Below are 19,818 nucleotides of genomic sequence, written 5' to 3' on the forward strand. Positions count from 1 at the left end.
ACTCTCTGTAACAGCTCTGTCAGCTGAGGAGGAAGTTCAGCATTTTTTTCTTTTTTTTTCTCTCTTTTACGTCTCTGCATTTTCCTTTCGGAGAGATACAAGACCAGTGAACACAGTTTCAACACGCCTTTTAGTGTGTGTCTTCCCTCACTGAATCCGCCTGCACAGAAATCACATAATCAAACAAAAAGGATACGGGAAAAAAGGCAAGGGACCGCAGCTCAATACACACATTAGATTAATCAATTTTGGTGATATTTACAATCACTCTGTGATAAATACAGGAAACAAGGGAGGCTTTTTTTTTTTTTTTTTTTTTACTAAGAGGAAAGATGATTTACAAAAGTCTTACATGTTCATTGAAACGTTGCCTCTCTTTATCTCGGTTTAGATGTTTCAGATTTTTCTGAAGTGCATCCACCCTTGAAGTGGCAACGAAATTCTAGTTTCCTGCAATAGAAGTCCTACTTTGAGTATGCTTTAAGCATTTTAACCTCCCAGGTAAGGGCAGTCCATGGCTAAGAGAGAGAACTAGAGCAAAAAAAAAAAAAAACATACAAAAATGAGAAGAAATGTATTTTGGTCTTCATTTCCAGTATGCTGGCATGAGTTTAACACTCATTTTCACTTAAAACCAAAAAAAAGGTGGACAAAAGTTCACAGATAAGGGAGGAAAAAAAGCGAGATCATGAAGTGCCTCAGGCTTCTGTCCGATCTAAGTGCTTGGCAAGTAGGTGAAGGTAATAGAAGCAGTCTTTGGGATTTCAAAATCCATCAGAAAGAAAGAAAACATGTAAAAGCAGATACATTGACGATGCCGCTGTTATGTTGGAAAGCTCCTTGGAGTCTGACGTGTGGAGGTCATTCAACTTCAAGTGAGGTAGAGAGGCTTGTCCCGAGCTCCCATGCCACTGCTGGAGAAAACAAGGATTAATGTAGGTTTGGATGAAACATTTTCACAGTTCATCCGATATTTTACTAAAGATATCACTTTCAATAAGGCTTTGTAAGCGGCTCCACAACAGACATGAAAGCCGTCGACAAACAACAGACATCAGTAAGCATCAAGACAAACTCTGAGGATCAGTACGTATTTGAAATGTCAAATACCAAGTCTATTTTCTATTTATCTTTACTGACAAAGTGCAGTAATTCAGCATTCTCCGAAACTCCAGATCTCATATGAAAGAGGAAGATTTAACCGAAAGACTCAATCTGCCTCCGAGAGCCTCAAACGCAGTTTGACCCAGGCGCGATCCCGTTTGGCATGAAGATGAATCAGCTGTAATACCAGAGAAATGCAGCCCCTCTTCAGAAATTCAGGTGTGAGACAAGAACCTGTTTTTATGCCTGCTTGAAAAGCTCAATTCAATAAGTCAATGTGTGCCGAGAAGAGAAACTTAATTAGATGTCAAACTTTTTTTTTTTTCCTGAGCTTGTAATAGCATTGTTCTTTCCCTACATTACTCATTTCAATTTCAAGGAGATGCCTTGCTTTTGCAGAGAAATTGCAGTTTATGATTAATACTGCCTGAGTCCTGGAGTGTGAAGTGGCTTATATAGTAATCTACCTTCACTCCAGCCTCAACAACACACATTCAAGTTACCATTTTCAATGCAAGGTCTATGTAAAAGCATGTAAATGCGTGTTTCAGGCTTCCAATGATATGCTAACTGTTTTAAAAATGGATCATGAAGGAGAAACTAATATTTTCAGTTTGTGCCTCCTGGCTAGAATTGTATGACAACAAAAAAGAAAAAGTTTGGGGCAAGATTTTCATCACTATGACATTTCGACATGCACTAAAACTGGTAGAGACAGTCCAGAGTGAACACTGTGCTAAACGTGTATTCAGAACTAGCATGTTCTTGAACCTGCATGTGAACGTAGCTTTAGTCATATGAACTGGTGGTACAGGTGGAGTGAGCTCTTTGGTTATCCAGACCCTTTTGAGAATCATAGACATAGACACTATTTAGAGAGAACTGGACTGATCATCCCCTCCCACCTTGCGCTCCAAACAGAAAGTACACACTGGTCCCAGAAAGCCAAAATCCCACAGACTTCTATTGAGAAATATACAGTCATTCTGTTTGTCAGAATAACCATTCTTGCTCTGGTGGCTCGTTTTAAGGTGTTCTTGCTAAACCCAATTTTTTTTTAATGTTACATTTTCTTTATCGCAAGTTATTCAAGTTATAAACTAGCCAATCAAATGGCTCAATAAGATTGAATGTTTGACAGATTCTCCTCGAACCTGCTTTCAGTGGGAGGGGTGTGGCTTTCCACCAAATTCACTCCTGATTAGTGGTTGCCATGGAAATGAAAACTCAGACTGACTTGGACCACTCCCTGCTTACTAATGCCGTCTGGTCTCGAAATAGAAAGATCCGTAGCGCGTAAAAAAGGTGATTGAATTTATTTAATTTCGTTGGAACCCGAGGTGAGTCCTGTTCCATTAGTGAGGTCACCGCCTTGTTTTGTCCATCTCTATACATGTCAATGGACGTAGACAAGTGCGGCCACATCTTAAGGGAAGCGCAGGTGTGTCTTTCCTATCGGTTCTTGCTGCTACCTCAAAGGACGCCACGAAAATGACATGTGCCTGTGCTGAGCCTGTAGTAAATGTGTCGTGAAGTATTTGTAAGGATTTTTTTTTCACAACTCGTTTCCAACACATTAAAGACTTGGACTATGTCTGAATTCCCTCCTTAAACATTTTGCGTTGACTATTTATGAATCCACAGTGTTCTTAGGATGAAAACTTGGATGATTTATAAAAAAAATATTTAAAAAATGTAACAAAAATATTCAAACACCATGTACTGTGGTCTATCTTCACCAAACCAGTGAGCATCAATGCACAGAGACTTCTGGGAAATTTCGAGGACACTGGATTTTGGAGTTGCAGATTCTACAAAAATGGTGAAAGCACTATATAGTGAGTAGTGAAGGAAAATGGACACAACCTTGGTGTCACATAATTCTGGCTCCAATTATTAATGTATTTTCAGATATTTGTACTTGTTATTGAAAGATGACACTTGAATGCATGTTGCCAAGGCCGTTGTGAACGTAGCATCACTTGAACAGCACAAACAGGCGGAAAAAAGGAAAAATCTATATGGCTTCCCTGCATCTCACCTACATGACCTTTACTTACACTTGTGTGTTGTATCAGTGTTCACTGCAATCTGTTGCCCGCAGCATACCCATAGAAAATAAATGAACAAATATTTCTGTTCTACGGGCTTACTGAATGGTCTACAATCAGGTCTATGTTCAGATTTACCCATTGTTTGGTTGCAGACAGCCCTTTTATCCACCTGTTAGGGCAGTTGCGACTAAGCCATAACTTGTCAGGAGAACAGCCCCAGTTCTGAACAGCTTACCTGCAATGGTTGGGCCCACAGTCCCTGTTGCAGTATTCACTGTCCCAGTCATGGTTCTGGCCATGCACAGAGTTGGCGGCTCCTGGAGACTGTGAGCCCCCAACGCTGTTCTGGTAATCAGCCTGGAGATGGGAGAATCCCTGCACATCAGAAGAGGAGAAAGGGAGAATGGTTTGTATCAGCATGGCTTTGGGATGGCCAGCTATTAGGCTGCTGAGCCATGATGTTGCTCGAGGCTAAATGATGTCAGGGGTTGTGTGAGTCGCTGCTGAGAGGGGAAAACAGACATTTTATTCTCCCAAATTGCTCTTATTGTTTGGTTAAAATGGTTCTAAACATCACAGCCTTTTTTCCGGCTTATAAAAACCACTGCTGGACCGAAGACTTTAACGACTGAGGGTGAAGAGAAGGCAGCGGGGCTGCTGATAAAACTGTTTTATGTGTTAAAAAAAGCGTTTGAAACCTTCAGACAGAAATGTAACATTGGTTTTGGTAAAGAAACAGCTAATAACTTGAGTAAACAAACATTTATTTTTGAGTATTTTTTTAATTTGATGAAGTTTTGATCAGATGGATCATTTATGCGAGCTAAAAGAGCACAGTGTCACCAACCTGTTGGCTAAGAGGAGGAGAATGCAGAGATGCCTGGAGCCCCATTTGGTGCGAGATGATTGGCTGCGACTGCTGCATGCGAATTGGCTGATTGAGTAGAGAGCTCTGGTTCAGGGAGAGCTGAGCATGGGGGTGCAGAGGTGGGCTGATCTGGAAGGGTGTGGGGGGAGAGGCACTCATGCTGGGTGGGAGCATCTGGGACTGGCTGAGGGTCGGGGCCAGGGAGTGGCGGGGCGGCCCGCCATAGCTCTGGAGCTCTGATAGCGGGAAGGTGCCTGTCGGGCCCAGGTAGGGCGAAGAGGGCTGAGGGGGCACGCTGTACAGGGGCTGCTTTGGGGGCAGCAGGTGGGAAGGTTGGCTAGTCTGTTGGGCACTTTTTGGTTCAGGGTCGTTGTACGTCTGTGGAAAAAAAGGAAAAACATCATCAAAAAAGTTATTCTGATATTGATTTCAATGTAAACTCAAAACATATTTATTTTTTTATTCTTATATTTTTGATCAAATGTGAGACTAAAACTCTGATTTAAGATAAATTACTGCCTCTCATCCCCAATTTGAGGATAAGCAGACATAAAGACATGAGGTTTATGTTTGCTCATCTTGTCCTGGGATTTTCTGTAGTCCTAAAGATTATGTAGCATTTTTAACTTTTCTTATAATCTCACTGCTTTTTTAAAACAGTTATTTTGACAAGATCCATCTTTGTTTTCCTTATTGGAGCTGGTATCGGGTTAAAAACTGTATACTCCAACATTTCTCGCCATTTCTAATGTTAGCTCTAGGTTGTGAGGGGCTGTAAGCTAGCGGTAGAAAGTATAAACATCAGAGGTGGGCTTACAATCCTGCCCACAACTCAGAGGCGAATTTCTGATTAACTACAGCTGCTCTGCTGAAAGTATGTCCTAGAAAAGGCTAAAAGACCACTGGTAATGCTTTGAAAATAGATTATTGATCTGGGTCTTTAAAGGGTAACCAAACCCTTGATCAACTTTTTTTGGCTGTTGACTTCTATAAATTGGGCTTTAAAGGTGCTGTCTGTTGGTCATTGCCACATTTTTAACCAATTCAAATAAACTTGTCAAATTCTTGAAAATAGTCAAAAACTGTCTGTGTGCTGCCCCCTACAGGTTAAATCAAGGAATTACCATTGAATTTCGTGATTGGTCAAACCATTCAAGTCCCACATCATTTCAAAAGTCCCATGTCATGATCTGCAGTTTCAGTGATAACAGTCCAGTTCCCAAGCCCCACCCCTCTAACTGGAATTTCAGCTGTGGGTGGAGTCAGCCTCCAACTTCCCTGTTTGGTTACCCTTTAAATTGTTGCTGTGGCTGTTTTATGTTCAGTTCTTCCTATGTCTCCAGGAAGATTTTGAATTTTCTTTTTTTAGGCTTCTGCTAACAATCCAAAAACATGCAAGGCAAAAAGTTTCTCTAAAATGTTCCTTAATTCCCATTGCATTATGATATTGTTAAAGTTTGGAGGTGGCATGGGATTGAAGAACCATATTCAGTATCTACCAAAGTATTTGGTGGTATTAAAATTGTTGCACGTAAAAAAAAAAATGTGTCTGTACCTTTTATTATTATAGTACAAACTGGCCTTTGCATTATCTATGTATTCCTAGGTTTCTTAAATACAAATAAATGAACTAAACATCAAAAAGACAATATTAATTTTCAAGACTAGTCAACGTAACACTAATAAAAGCAAACAGGCTAAAGCCCCCACATTCTGTTTCTTAATTTGAAGTCATCAAAAGCATCTGAGGTATCAAATGTTGCAGTTCCTCACACAACCACAAGAGAGTGGATTCAAAAAGGAGACAATTCCCCACTCACTTCCTTGATTTTAAGTTATTTTGATTTTAGTAGAGCTTAAACTAGGTTTTTTTTTATTTGCAGGTGTTCAGAACATTCACTGTAAATAAGAACTGGACCAAGTGAGTATGACATCATGCATAGAAAATGGTTAACTTCCAATTCTAACAAAATAAGTCAATTCAGTGGGTATTTTTTTGGGCTAATCAAGCCGCCGTGTTGAAGCCAGACTTCATTGGTGAGCAGTGACTGGTCCAAATGTTTTAACATGGGGCCAGCAGGCACCATAGACCTTCATAGAGGCATCTGATTGGTCAGTTTATAACTTACTCTTATATATATATATATAAACTTTTAGGAGGAACATTTTTAAAAAGGCAGCAGTTTATTCCTCAGTAGAGGTCCATAGGATTTTGGTTTCTTGAGGCCTTTCTGCCATCACTCAGCCCAGTTATCATATTCAGTCAATAGTTCAGATCCATGAGTGAGCACAGCAAAACTCAGTTTATACCTATAGCACCGCCCAAATGCCCATTTTTGAAAGCTTCAGTTTTTTGCAGTTCAGACTTCTATACTGAAGAGCAAGATGACCTTTTCAAGCAATACGTGTCTTTGGTTTTCCCTCAAATGCTCACAGTCCTCATCTGCATGTTGACTGGCTCCAACATTTGTTTCTTAAGTGGCTAAAATAATTTAAGAACCATTTTTATAAAGTTTCAGCCATACACAGAGCTGTCGCACAGCCTGGCTAAGCTACAGATTATTACCAGTGCTTCAAAATGTCACAGCACTTGAGTTGTGCAGTATCTTTGATGACATCAGTAATTTGGCAGGCCTGGATAAAAGGTGAAAAATTAAGAACTGATGGAGTGTAGGATAAAGGACCAGAAGGTAGCGATAAGTTTATCAGCTAACGCAAACTCATATTATGGAGCAAACTAGCGGGAAAGGCAGCGAGGAGGTCAAGAGGGATTAGCAGGCTTTGCAGTGAGGAGTAGTGCCTGTAGCTGATGGAAGAAGGTGGGAAACTTATCTGGATAAAATCAAAGAGGATGATGCTTTAATGTACAGCACGTTCCAAATTATAATACAAATTATATGTTTCTAGTATTTTTCTAAATACTCAATGCAAATGAGGTCAGCATAATTTTAAGTCACTAACCAATAGAGTATATATGAAATGTTATTGAACACATTTCTTAAAAATAACATTTTTATTGCACTTTTCCACAATTTTAGACACAACAGAGTTCCACAAAATTTAATGGATTCTAAATAATTGAAAATGGTAGTTTGTTGAATTTACTGCATTATGAGGTCATTTGTAATGGTATTTTAGAAGCTGTACTCTTGATCTAATGTATTTGTCTGGCAAAAACTTTCCTTATTCTAACTTTATCTGCATGAACTTGTGTGTGTGCTCTGAATCAGCCACAAATCTCTTATTGGTACGATCATCACGCTTACTGTATGTTTTTGTGAAATGCAGATTTTCAACTATTTCATGCTTTTTAGCAACAGAAATCCTTTTTCTTTCCCATATTGCTTAAAAATGTTGGTCTGTTTAATAATGTGGAACGTCCTTCTTTAGTAGTATTTCCTTTAATTGAGCTCACCTGGCAAACTAATGATCACAAGTGTCAGAGATTAATATCAGTGATCCAAAGAGCCCAGAGACACAATTTCATCCATGAGTCAAATTGAAAAAATTGATCTTTTTGACACTTAAATACAATTAACATGATAATTTGGAAGGCACAGCAAAAACTGTTTTAAGGAAGTGAATGTTAATTATGGGGTTCCGTTCTTAAATTTACCTGATTAGATGATTGAAAAACAAATAATAAAGCAAATCAAACTTTTTAAAAATGCTTTTTAGCCTAAGTTGCTTTCAAATGAGCTAAGAAACAAATCAATGTCCTAACTTTTAAGGCAAACAGAGAGCTTCAAGTCAAAACTCTGAGTGAAGGAGCCAAAAATCCCCCAAACTTGACCTTTCTCAGTCTGGACAGTGAGCAGGTGTAACACCCACAACCCCCCCAGCCTCCACCCTCTGAAGGCCCCTGTGATGAGCTGTCAGATTGCTCATCTCCAGCCATCAGTGTTGATTAGAAGGTAATGGAGCCCATTTGTATGAATAGAGCTAGGGCCGAGGTAATGATCAATAGACTCCTTGACAGATAGATGGGAAAAGGAGAGGGACACACAGCCTGGAATACATACACACCAGCACATGCACACATACATATATGCAGGACCCAAGGAAAGAGAAATGAGGCTGTTTGCCGGCAGAGCAAATGGAATGACAAAAGGAATCTCCTCTGCACTAAATTGTGTGCTGTTAATACAAGACGGCACTAAACAATGCAATCCACAGCCACTCTCTTTTCTTTTCTTTATTCGCCGCGTTTCGTTGCAGGTGACGCCATCATACAGTGTGCAAAAATACCGCCATCAATCGGAATTAGCGGGAGAGCGTCAACCTTCAGTTTTGGAGGGGGCCATAAGGAAATGGGATGCATGACACAGGTGGTGTAGGACCAACTGAGAATTCCCATTTACCTCCAAAAAAAAAACACACAAAGCAGATTCACCTGATGGGCTGTGCAGACCACAAAAGAGAAGCCCTCTCTGTTTTCCAGCCTTCATCAATTACAGGAACATATGCTTCTTTGGTCTGACTGCACGACCCCCTCCCCCCCATACTCTATATCCCTAATGCTTCAAATATGGCCTGTTCTTTTTTTGCATAAGATGCCCCCCCCCGCCTGCTCCGACACCCCTGTCTCATCCAAAGGGAGCCCCTCCCAGCCCATTAGCAAGGATTTTCCATCCAATCCATCATCAGTCTTATTCAGGGCGTGTGTGTCATAAGCGTTACCTTGGAAACCAGACTGGCTCGGTATGCGGCCAATGCTTTTAGGTACTCTTTCTTTGCTGCCTCAGTTTTCCTCTTGTAACCCTGTAAAAAAGAGAAATAAATATAAAAAAAAATGTTATAAATGTTCAAACATGTTTTTTTTATTCTTAAACATAATGAACATCACTATCATATATAACAGCTCTCTTTCCATCAGAGCCAATGGTACAGAACACCTCTATTTCCTCATCATGGCACCTCTACTCTCTCATCTCAATGTGTCTTCCTTCGTCGTAGCAACACATAATTTCGGTGCCACTCCACCTAAAGAAATGAACTGGAACTTTAGCTTCTCCCTCTTGTTGCCTCTTCAGCTCCACAATAACACTTTGAGGACATCAGTGATAAACCAGAATGGTTGTCATTTGCCACCCTGAAAAGTGATCCCCTTCTAAGAGTTTTCCTTTTAACTGCCTTCAATTTCATTTTAGTGATGTTGAAAGCTGCGTGCGCCTATCTGCTGCTGTGCCTTCGATGAACACAGAATGCTCATATTAGGAAAGGGAGAGTCTACGTGACACTTGTGTTATTTGAAAAGATATAAGAAGCCTATTTAAACCTAACATATGCATCATAAGTACAAATCTATTAAAAGTGTGACTTTTAAAGTTCAGACCTGTGCTGTGATGAGAGTGATATTTATGATACTGATTAGATGGGATCTAATCAGACTGCTAGGATAAAGTTGTACAAAAACAACAAAAATCCGAGCTATAAGTTAATAAAATCCTGCCTACATGGTGAAAAGGACAAAAATGTGCTAATATGAGCTCATATTAACATCTCCTAAAATTACATCATTACACTCACTGGCCACTTTATGAGACACACCTGTTTTACTGCTCGTTAATGGAACTTTCTAATGAGCCAATCACATGGCAGCAACTCAGTGCATTTTGGCATGTGGTTAAGATGATCTGCTGCAGTTCAAACTGAGCATCAGAATGTGGAAGAAATGTGATTGGAGTGACTTTGAACGTGGCGTGGTTGTTGGTGCCAGACTGGCTGGTATTTTAGAATCTGTTGATCTACTGGGATTTTCACCCACAACCATCTCTAGGGTTTGCAGAGAATGGTCAGAAAAAGAGAAAATATCCAGAGACATTGTGGATTTCAGAGGAAGATGATCAGACTTGTTCCAGCTGATAGAAAGTCAACAGTAACTCTAATAATTAATTGGTTACAATCAAAATATGCAGAAGAGCATCTCTGAACGCACAACACGTCCAACCTTCAGGCAGATGGGCTACAGCAGTAGAAGACGACCCAGGTACTATCTGTACTATCGGTACTTTCTATCAGTTAAGAACAGGAAACTGAGACTAAAATTCACACACACTCACCAAAATTGAGCAATTGAACAATTATAAAACCGTTGTCTGGTCTGATGAGTCTCAATTTCTGCTGCAAGATTCAGATGGTAGGGTCAGAATTTGACGTCTACAACATAAAAGCATGGATCTATCCTCCCTTGTATCAACAGTTCAGGCTGGTGGTGGTGGTATAATGGTGTGAAGGATACTTTCTTGGCACACTTTGGGCCCCTTAGTACCAATAGAGCATGGTTACAACACCACAGTCTACTTGAGTATTGTTGCTGACCATGTCCATCCCTTTATGACCACAGTGTGCCACCTTCTGATGCTACTTCCAGCAGGATAACGCTCCATGGAATCATCTCAGACTGATTTCTTGAACATGATATTGAGTTCATCAGATTTCAACCCAATAGATCACCTTTATTTGGGATGTGGTGGAACAGGCGATCACGTCAATATGGACCAAACTCTCTGCATGTTTCCAGTACCTTGTTGAATTTATGCCACCAAGGATTACAGCAGTTCTGAAGGCAACCCGGTACTAGCAACCTAATAAAGTGGCCTGTGAGTGAATATTTATTCCACGCTGCTAAAACAATAAACTACAAAAGGGTAAGCGTGCACATTAAATACGCACGTCTGACTTCCTAAAACTCTCATCATTACTGCAGAGCAACAGATAACATTTAACAGCGAGATCGCAAAAAGCATAAATATATTAAAATAAATGTTCACACTGAATAGCCAAGATGCCCTTCAGCTAAATCCAAGGATGAGGCGATAGTGGAGGGGTATCACTAATTGTGCATTCTAGGCAGGATCGAAATAGCAAACGAGAAAAAAAATAAATAGAGTGGAAATGAGAACTTCACACATCTCAGCTTGTCAGGGAGCCAATGAAGATGCATGGTGAGGAGGATTTAGTTATGGAGGATGAAGAAGGAGAAGAAATGGGACAGTCACTTGGCTCAAAGCCTCATGGGAGCTTTTTATGTTGTAGCAAAGAAAATTGTTTTAACTTTCAGACTATATTTTTGGTTTTAGTTTTGATTGGCAGCCTGCAGAAAAGAATAATAAAAAATAAAATCATCAGATGACACTTTCAACTGTGACATTTGTCTCTGCTGTGATATCTCTCCTTTTCAGCAAACATGTGTTCACACATAGCACCAGCACCAGTCTCCTAAAATCTCCCTATAGGCATTTCCATATTTATTTTCCCATACTGACCATACTTGCTTGTAAAATGTCTGACTTTGTTAGTCTCAATCTGCTTTATGGCTGCTGTTGCACTGAATACTCCCCCACCCTTCCTCTTCTTCACTTTGCTAGAATTAAATTTAGAAAGAAAATCATTTTAATGAGAGCCAGGGGAGTGGGGATAAACGGATAGCTTATCTTTCGAAAGAGAACAACTAGCTCATTAAGGTGAGCTGTAACTCACAGCCATGTTCTGGTAATTACATGGCAGATAATGACAACAAGTCTGCTTGCTTACTGCAGCACACACACACACACGACATATAACGTTGCGGCCAAAATGATATATTTGCATCTTTTGAGAAAAGTTATTCTGAATACAGACTTGGATAATTATAAGATTGCAATAAAGTGATAAATATTAAATGCTTACAAATGACCCATTTGGCCACAGAGAAAAAATAAACAAATTCTTGAGTGCAGATGTCACAAATAGGACAAATCCTTTATAATTTTGCTTCATTTTACACGGTTTAGTCACACACTGCATCTAATGCTACGTTCACACCAGGAATGTGATGCAGGTTCAAGAAAGCTTTGTTTTTATACACTAGCAAACAGTATTTTCTTGCTGTTTACTGGCACATGTTTGTCATCTAAATTTGGAAGAGGTTTGGTGCAAAATGTCAAAGTGGTGCAAATCTCTTCCTTTTTCCTTTAACAGCTCTATTTTGATATATGAACGAATTTCCATCTGGGCACAAAATGCTATTGTTTTCTCCTCCAAAATTAATTTTCAAAAAGTTGGCCCCTCTGTAAATTAAATGGGACGCCATCCATACATCACTACCCAATCCGAGTCACTGATTGGTCAAAGTTTGACCTGGTTTTACTTTGAATGTAGACCCTGAAAACAGTCGTAACCCTTGAGCTATCCTACCCATGTTTATGTTAAAAGTGGGGTCATCTGGACCCCACAAGACAACACAAGGGTTAAATGTGCGTAGCCATGGAGCTTGTGGCCCGCCCAGCATATTTTCTACATTTTTAATGACAATTTCTGATTCACAACGCTTTAAAAAAAAAGAAAAAAAAAAACAAATACAGTACTCAGAAGAACAATTTTGAGCTTAATGTTCTATATATGTCCTCCATCATCACAGAAAAGCCACAAGAACACGTTAAAAACAACAAAAAACACAATTTTCATTCTTTTTTTTGTTAAAACGTTCTGTTCTGACACTTAAGAGGTGAAAAACTTCATCAGTTAAAACTTATATATAAATTACACATGAACCCTAATTAACAATTTATATCAAAATAAAACAAACTAATTTTGCTTGGAGCAATAATCGTACCACGTACCTCATCAAATGTGTAATTAGGATCAGCTCTCATTTTCAGGGAAAATTAGTTTTTCAGTTGATGAATTACTTTGTTTTGCTGTGTTAAATGTAATTATAAAATAAAAAAAAACAATATATTGAATTGCTTGGGTTCAGCTCTACAGCTTTTTCGTAGTATTGCATATAAATAATTCACTGAAAGCTCTAAAACACCACATCTGTTTGAAACTCCTGCTTTTCTTAACATTTTTTTACCTGCTTCTGCTCTTCTCCCAAGCTGTCCCACATGGAAGCGACGATCTTGGAGACATCCCCGAAGGTGGCATTTGGGTTTTGGCCTTTGATGGCTGCCTGTGTGTCTCTGAAGAAGAGCGCGTACGCCGACACAGGTTTCTGCGGCTCGTTGGGGTCCTTCTTCTTCTTCTTCTTTTGAGGTTTTGGCTTGGGCTTCATCATTTCTGCTGAGGGTCGCTTCTCACCGCTTATCTGAAGACAGAAAGAGTGATGGAGGTGAGACGAGGGAACTACAGGTCATAAATCCATGCAATAAATACAGCTTTTTGCTGAAGCTATTGAGGAGGAAAGCACAGACAATCTTTTTCATCATTAAGGGATGACAAATTAGACGGATAAAACTCTTGTTTTTGCAAGATTACACTTCCACCTGCCCACACAATCGTTATAGCCGGTATCTGTATGAGGACTTCAGTTAAGAATAGACGGCCTAAACACAGATTAATATCCAATCACGACTAACCGGATCTTTACATAGCTTACGTTTTTTCATTTCAAATGTATCCCAAAATGCTGCAGGGGTCTAAAGACGAAAAACTAACCTAACCATGGTTCATGCTTTATTTGACAACCACCAGTGATAGACTAACGTACAGTTGGGATAATTCAACTTTAAATTCCAAATTTTCTAGTGCTTTACATGATAAAAAACAAATCCTACCAAAATAAAGCAAGCTTTCACACACTTAAAGATGAAAGATGTAGCTTACAAATCTTAACAAAAGGATAAGAATAACCAACTTTTTCCAAAAAACTAAAAAAATCTTTCAATCAAAAGACCACGCCCTCATTTGTGCACAACTAGGGCTACATTCCATCACTACTCACTGCTTACTGCATTTTATTGAGTGTTCGCCATTTTGCAGCTCTGCCAAAATGTAAATTTTAAAATCCAGCGGCATAGAAATTTCCTAGAAGTTGCATAGACAACAATGCATTGAACAATTTTTGTGAAAATGTATTTTGATCTTGTTTTTTAATAAACAATCAAAACACAGGGGAATTCAAATTTTTATATTTATTAGATTTTTACTTCTGGAAATCAGTGACGTCATATTTTCTTTTTTTTATAAAGAAGCAGTAAATAAATGGTGTCTGAATTGCTTTTATGATCCAGGACATTATATAGTCCAGCATACTGTCTTTTTAGGGTGTATTCAGACTGGAAAAATCCTTTAGTCCTGACCGAGTCCACTTAATTTGGTCCAGATCGAGTCCTGAACCACGTGTTTGGTCTGTATTCACACTGCCGTCAACCAGACCTTCCTGTTTCGGACCAAAGATTGTAAACAAAACCATGTGACTAAACATCTCTTCCCTCATTGGCCAGGAATTACGTGGGTGGGGCAAAGCAGCTAGAGGCATTTATTTATTCCATTAGAAAAATATTACCCTGAATATTACTATAGTCCACTTTTTTCAACTTTACATTTGTTGACCAATTTTGAACGTTGATATCAGCGTCAGGTTCAACACTTTTTACAAAAACCTTTTGCAAAATTGTTCATTTCTTTTGCTAAGCGGAGCTGTTTTACATTGGGGTGAAAGCGATTTGGTTGTAGCCATCCCTTACTGTCAATTGCGCTCGGCTCCAGTTACATTTGTTTATAAATGAGCTCCAAACGGAAGTCAAAGATTTGGTCCAAAAAGCCTGTTTGTTAATTAAATAAGTTAGCTTAAACATGTACAAGTAGAGGATACAGGGTACAGCTGGATTCTACTGATGGCACTAAAGATTAACCTTATAAACAGCAAATGAAGGTGTTAATGTTCCTGTCAGAACCTCACAGCTCCTATGAGGACAGTAAACACACGAAAAACGACAAAAGTAATATGCAGTACAATAGGGAGCAGAATAATAGCAAATGTCATTAAAAATAATTAGCTACCTCAGCTGAATTAGGAGATAATCCAGCTCTATTTAGGTATAAAAGTCTGGATCCACTTTATTATTAACCATAATGTTGATTTCCACTGATGTCTAGTATCTTGTCAGATTTAATATATAATATTAAGTTATGGGTCTCGCTCTTGCTACTTTAATAAACCCCTCTGCAGCACTTTCACTTTGCCTAGAAATTAGTTATTAATTCCCACATTTAAAGAGAACATAAAGAATTTAATGGTCCATTCTGTGAGCGCCATCAGAAAAGATTAAGTGCATGTTTTTCATGGTCGGTACCCTGTTTGTCAACAGTAATGCACTGCAATCCTCCTACAATTTCAGCGGGCAAAACTGCTTCAATCTGATGTGCTCGGCCCAATACACAAGAACACATTTTCATTTTTCCAGGCTGCGTTTTGACTGGGAGTCAAACCCAGGTCACCTGATCCTGGATGTGATTTTATATGGAAATTGCCTTCCATGCGCAGGAGAAAACACATCAAGTGTTGGAGAGAGAAGGAAAGAAGTGAGGGGGAAGAAAGAGAGGATGGCTTGATGTTGTCATTTGCATCAGTGAAACAGAAGTTAACCTGAATTCTGAGATGCCAAAAACAGAAAAATACCATCCATCTGACTGAAGATATGATGACATGCTGACGACACTCTGAATGCAACATGAGCTACACTGCTTCCAAGTCAAAGCAAAGATGTTTATGCAAAAGTATGCCTGGTTTTAGAAAATTACTCAAGGCGTTCTAAGTGATATGGCGGCGAATTTTTTTTTCCTTTCTTGGCAAAAGTACTTCAACTGCCAGGCTGGCATTTTGTCACATTTATTTATATACTTTTTTAGAATTAAAACATCTTAAAGTGGCTGTTTTTCTAAAATATTGATCCTGTGCTCAAACTCAGCTGCAGACAGAGCAAACCATTAAGAAAATATGCATCAGAATTAGTATCAAACAATCTAATTTTCAAAGCATTCCCAGTGGTCTTTAAATTATGATAATGCTGTTTCTTGCCAAATTACATAGTTTCTGCGAGAGTTCATTATAAATTTGCCTCTTAGTTTTGGATGGGACCGTTGCCACTGAGTAAGTCTGCCCACATTTCCCATCATCCATCTTTTTACACGCTTTCCCATTAGCTTACAACCCCTAACCACACCGAGCTAACATAACCGGTTCAACAAAAATGGTGAGACACATTGAAGCTAATTGTAGCCGATTGCAGCTTCTACATCTCCGCTACAAGCTTTTTCCACCGGCATTTCTTTTAACCGAAGCAAATGTTTAAAATGTTTAAAAAGCTATAATGTAGCACAAATGTTAAAAAAACAGCACTACAAACATATATTTAAATATAAAGGCAGTAATAAAATAACAAAGTCACTTAAAAAAATGTAACTAAACAAAAGTAACACTGTAATAAAGATAAGTTGATGTTAAAGTCCCACATTTGGCCCATCTCCTGGGGGAGTGGTGAGCTGCAGACACAGCCGTCCTCGGGAACCATTTGGTGATTTAAATAAATATAATAAACACAACAAAAAAATCCTGCCATTGCGTGCAAACATGTGGATCTTTGATTATTTTCTCTGATAAAACAGAAAGTGGAGGGGGAAAAAAACAGTTTTCCTTAAGTAAATTCAAGTACTTTACTTTACAACTTAAAGAAAACTGCAACGAAAGTAAGGAAAGTATCGATCGCATCATGATAGTATCAATATTACACCTTGGTATCAATACTATCCATACTCAGATCAATCTGCCCATCCCTACTATTATGACCAAAATACCACAAGAACATGTTAAAAACTCAATTTTAAGAGTAATTTGAAGAGATTAAAATATTCCTTTGCATTTAAACATATTTACTATGAGGTTAACCTGTAAGTATGTTCAATCTTTTATTAAAAACATGAAAATAAAAATCGAAAAATTAAAGTATTTGATCAAAAACTTGTTTAAAACAACAAATGTATATTGCACAAAGCATTACAATAACTAAACATCATGGGTTAGAAGAACATTTAACCACATTGTTCTTCTTTAAATGCAAAAATTAATGAACGCTGTCATTCTGGGTTAGGCAAAAGTGACACTTGTTTGTTTCACAGCTCACAGGTAATATATATATATGAGTTTATGCGCCTTCATTAAAAAATAATCACCCTTCATTTTTCGGCAATGAGGCAGAATGCCGGCATTTGAAACAACATCTGTTTCACTTGAGCCTTTGAAGTAAAAAAACTGAATAAACGGATGGCAGAGCTAATAGAATGATAAAAAAAGGATGAGAAGGGAGACGAATACTCTCCCAGAAAATTCACCTACTAAGAAGAAAGACCAATGACACTCAACAGCTCGCAGCAGCATGCAATCAACTCTGAAATTAAGGAGCACCATCTCACATTTTATCTTTATATTCTTTAATTCTTATTATTTGGGGCTCATGGTTACCATCCTAAAATAGTTGAAAGGTCAATGAAAAATGAGTAATTTTTTAAAATGATATAAAAAGTCATTAGACTCATAGTCCAGAAATACAAATTTCAAACAGAAAACCAAATAGAAAATACATTAAAAATCACACAACTACCAAAAACACATAAACAACAAATGAAATACAAATATATTACTAAGCTAATGGTCTGACATTTCCAACAGGTCATTACTGAGATTGAGTGAAAGTGGCAGTTACTACATGTTCATGGGCAGCAATATCTCCCAATTTTATGATCAATTAGTTTATCTAGATCACTTTATTACTTTCATTTAAAAACCATAGAATTTCTAATTTGACTATGTTTCATGTCATGTTTCATGGCTTCAAATCAGTTATAAAAAGACAAAAAAAAAAAGATGTCTACAGTCTGTCTTTTATATCTTCGTTTATTTAAATGTACCTCTTTAAAGACCCACTCCAATATAAATTGTGTTTTTGGCGTTCTTAACATGTTCTTGTGACATTTTTCGGATGATGAAGAACATAAATTAAGAACATTTGAATCAAAAATTGCTGTTTTAAATCAGGAAAAACGTTGTATAATAAATTGGTTGAGCCACAAACTCCCATTTCACTCCATTCTGATGCATCCACTAAATAGATCCATGTACGTCTTTGTTTTCTTCGTCTGAGCTGGAATCTCGCTGAGAACTGTACGCCTGCTTAGCTCTAGTGTTGCTAGCCATTTTTGTCTCAGAGCGAACCAAAGTTCAGTCTGATTGGAAACAAACCAGGACCACCTAAAAAGATGGTTCAGAGCGATTCCTGGTCCCGGACCAGGGCCCGCTTGGGTGTATTCAGACTGAAAACCATTTTTGTCTCATTTGTAATGTTGGGTTGGGGGTTTTGAGGGGCTGTAAGTACATAAACAGATGGATGATGGGAAATGGGGGCAGGCTTACTCTGCACCAACAGGCCTGCCTACAACAAGACAAATTTCTAATGATCTCCTGCAGAAACAATGTCCTGGAAAACGACACAATTGTTTAGATTTTAGGCTAAAAATGGTAAAATCATAATCAAAAGATTGCTGGGAACACTTTTAAAATAGATTAAAAGTTGATCAGAGTGGCACTTTTTATATTTATTTGCTTTAAATTGATCACCTGTGTATATTCTTAGCCACTAACTTTGTTTAAAACAGCCGTCTTTTACCGTATAATTTGCAAAGAGCCACATGGCTGCTGCTCGATAAGAGCGCCGTGTCCTGAACAGTGCAGCAGAGTCAAAATATATTTTGTCAACAGCTTTTTAGCTTAGCAGCAAAAGATTGAGGCACAGTGTCAGCCGGCGCCTGCTCATCTCATCAGCGTTTCTCTTGTCAGAGAGAGAGAAAGAGATGGAAGAATTGGTACACGGAAAGAGGGAGAAAGGGCGGAGGACGAGGGAGGTGTAATTCTGAATGGACAGCACTGCACTGGCAAGACGAGATTAGAATTGACAGACTGATAACTGCATCACTATCAAAACAGAGGAGGGAAGGAGGAAAAATAGAGAGGGAGAAGAAAAATGAGGAAGTGAGAGTGACAGAAGAGGGAGTAAAAAAATAAAAAAAGATGCAAGGAAAATGAGAGAGATGGTTCATGTAAAGAAAATAGATGGCAGACAGGAGGATTGGGGTGATTTAGAGAAAAACAGATAAGAACAATGCAGATGCACCAACAGAGCTTAAGAGAAAAAAAGGTAATAGCAGGGAGTGTTGTCCGCTTACAGTCTTTTGAATATGTAGCTCATCATCATTATCATATACACAGAAAAAAAGATAAACACGAGGAAAGCTGTAGGACGCTTCCATTTCAAAAGGCCATAAAAACAAAGAGGAACAACTCTGAGGTGATGCGTAAATAAACAGTGATGGCTGCTGCACTAAAGCACGACACAATCAAACATGAGCCACTTCCAATAGATGGTTTTATGGATTTCAGTCCGAACTGCTATAAAATGGTGCAAAGATAGACACTAGAAACTAGGGGTGTAGAGAAATACGATACATATACGTGTCTCACGATACGATACGCATCACAAAATATCACAACTTTTCCCTTTTCAGTACTTATCTAAAGTAAAAACTGAGTGGTAGATGTCTAAAACAAATAAAAAGGCTGACTGAACATTCAGCACTAGCTGGTTCTCGTGAGATCTTGTTATGGTCGGTGTAGAGCAGCTCAAAGAGGCTCAGTGTGCTGTGCTGCCATCTAGTGGTCGGGGGTTTAAGTGGAAAACAAAAGTATGACAGTGAAGGATGCTCATAAATAATTAATAAAATATCATCTTTTCAGCATTTTAAATCAATACAAGTTTCGCCAAACAATATTTTGCGATATATATCGCCAAACTGAAACACCCCTACTAGAAAAAAACTAAAGTTACCATGTTGGATTACAAGCAAAAACTATTATTTAATATATTTTTCTGAGAAATGTTATCAGATTGTTCACTGACCTAAGAAGTGAGATAAATTAAGCACAAGCTGCAAGTGATGCAGAGAAGCTGCTCAAAAGCTGAATTTCATTGTTAATTG

At 38.5% G+C, this 19,818-nt stretch overlaps 1 protein-coding gene across 7 annotated transcripts in view; it reads right to left on the minus strand.

The window, feature by feature from the left end:
* Positions 1-50: 50 nt before the first annotated feature.
* Positions 51-19,818, minus strand: part of LOC112159596 (TOX high mobility group box family member 2) — a 97,985-nt gene continuing 78,217 nt past the window's right edge. For 6 of the 7 annotated variants that reach the window (XM_024293778.2, XM_024293777.2, XM_024293776.2 and 3 more), the window contains 5 exons: positions 12,866-13,096; positions 8,707-8,787; positions 4,006-4,404; positions 3,394-3,533; positions 51-914 (listed from right to left, as the gene is read on the minus strand). In XM_024293778.2, coding sequence (XP_024149546.1) covers positions 872-914; positions 3,394-3,533; positions 4,006-4,404; positions 8,707-8,787; positions 12,866-13,096 — 894 coding nt within the window. In that variant the 3' untranslated portion in view covers positions 51-871. The remainder of the gene's footprint in view (positions 915-3,393; positions 3,534-4,005; positions 4,405-8,706; positions 8,788-12,865; positions 13,097-19,818) is intronic. The other variant, XM_024293779.2, reaches the window with a different exon arrangement.

The sequence above is a fragment of the Oryzias melastigma genome, linkage group LG7 (assembly GCF_002922805.2).
Source record: "Oryzias melastigma strain HK-1 linkage group LG7, ASM292280v2, whole genome shotgun sequence".
In the NCBI taxonomy this organism is placed as follows: Eukaryota; Metazoa; Chordata; class Actinopteri; order Beloniformes; family Adrianichthyidae; genus Oryzias; species Oryzias melastigma.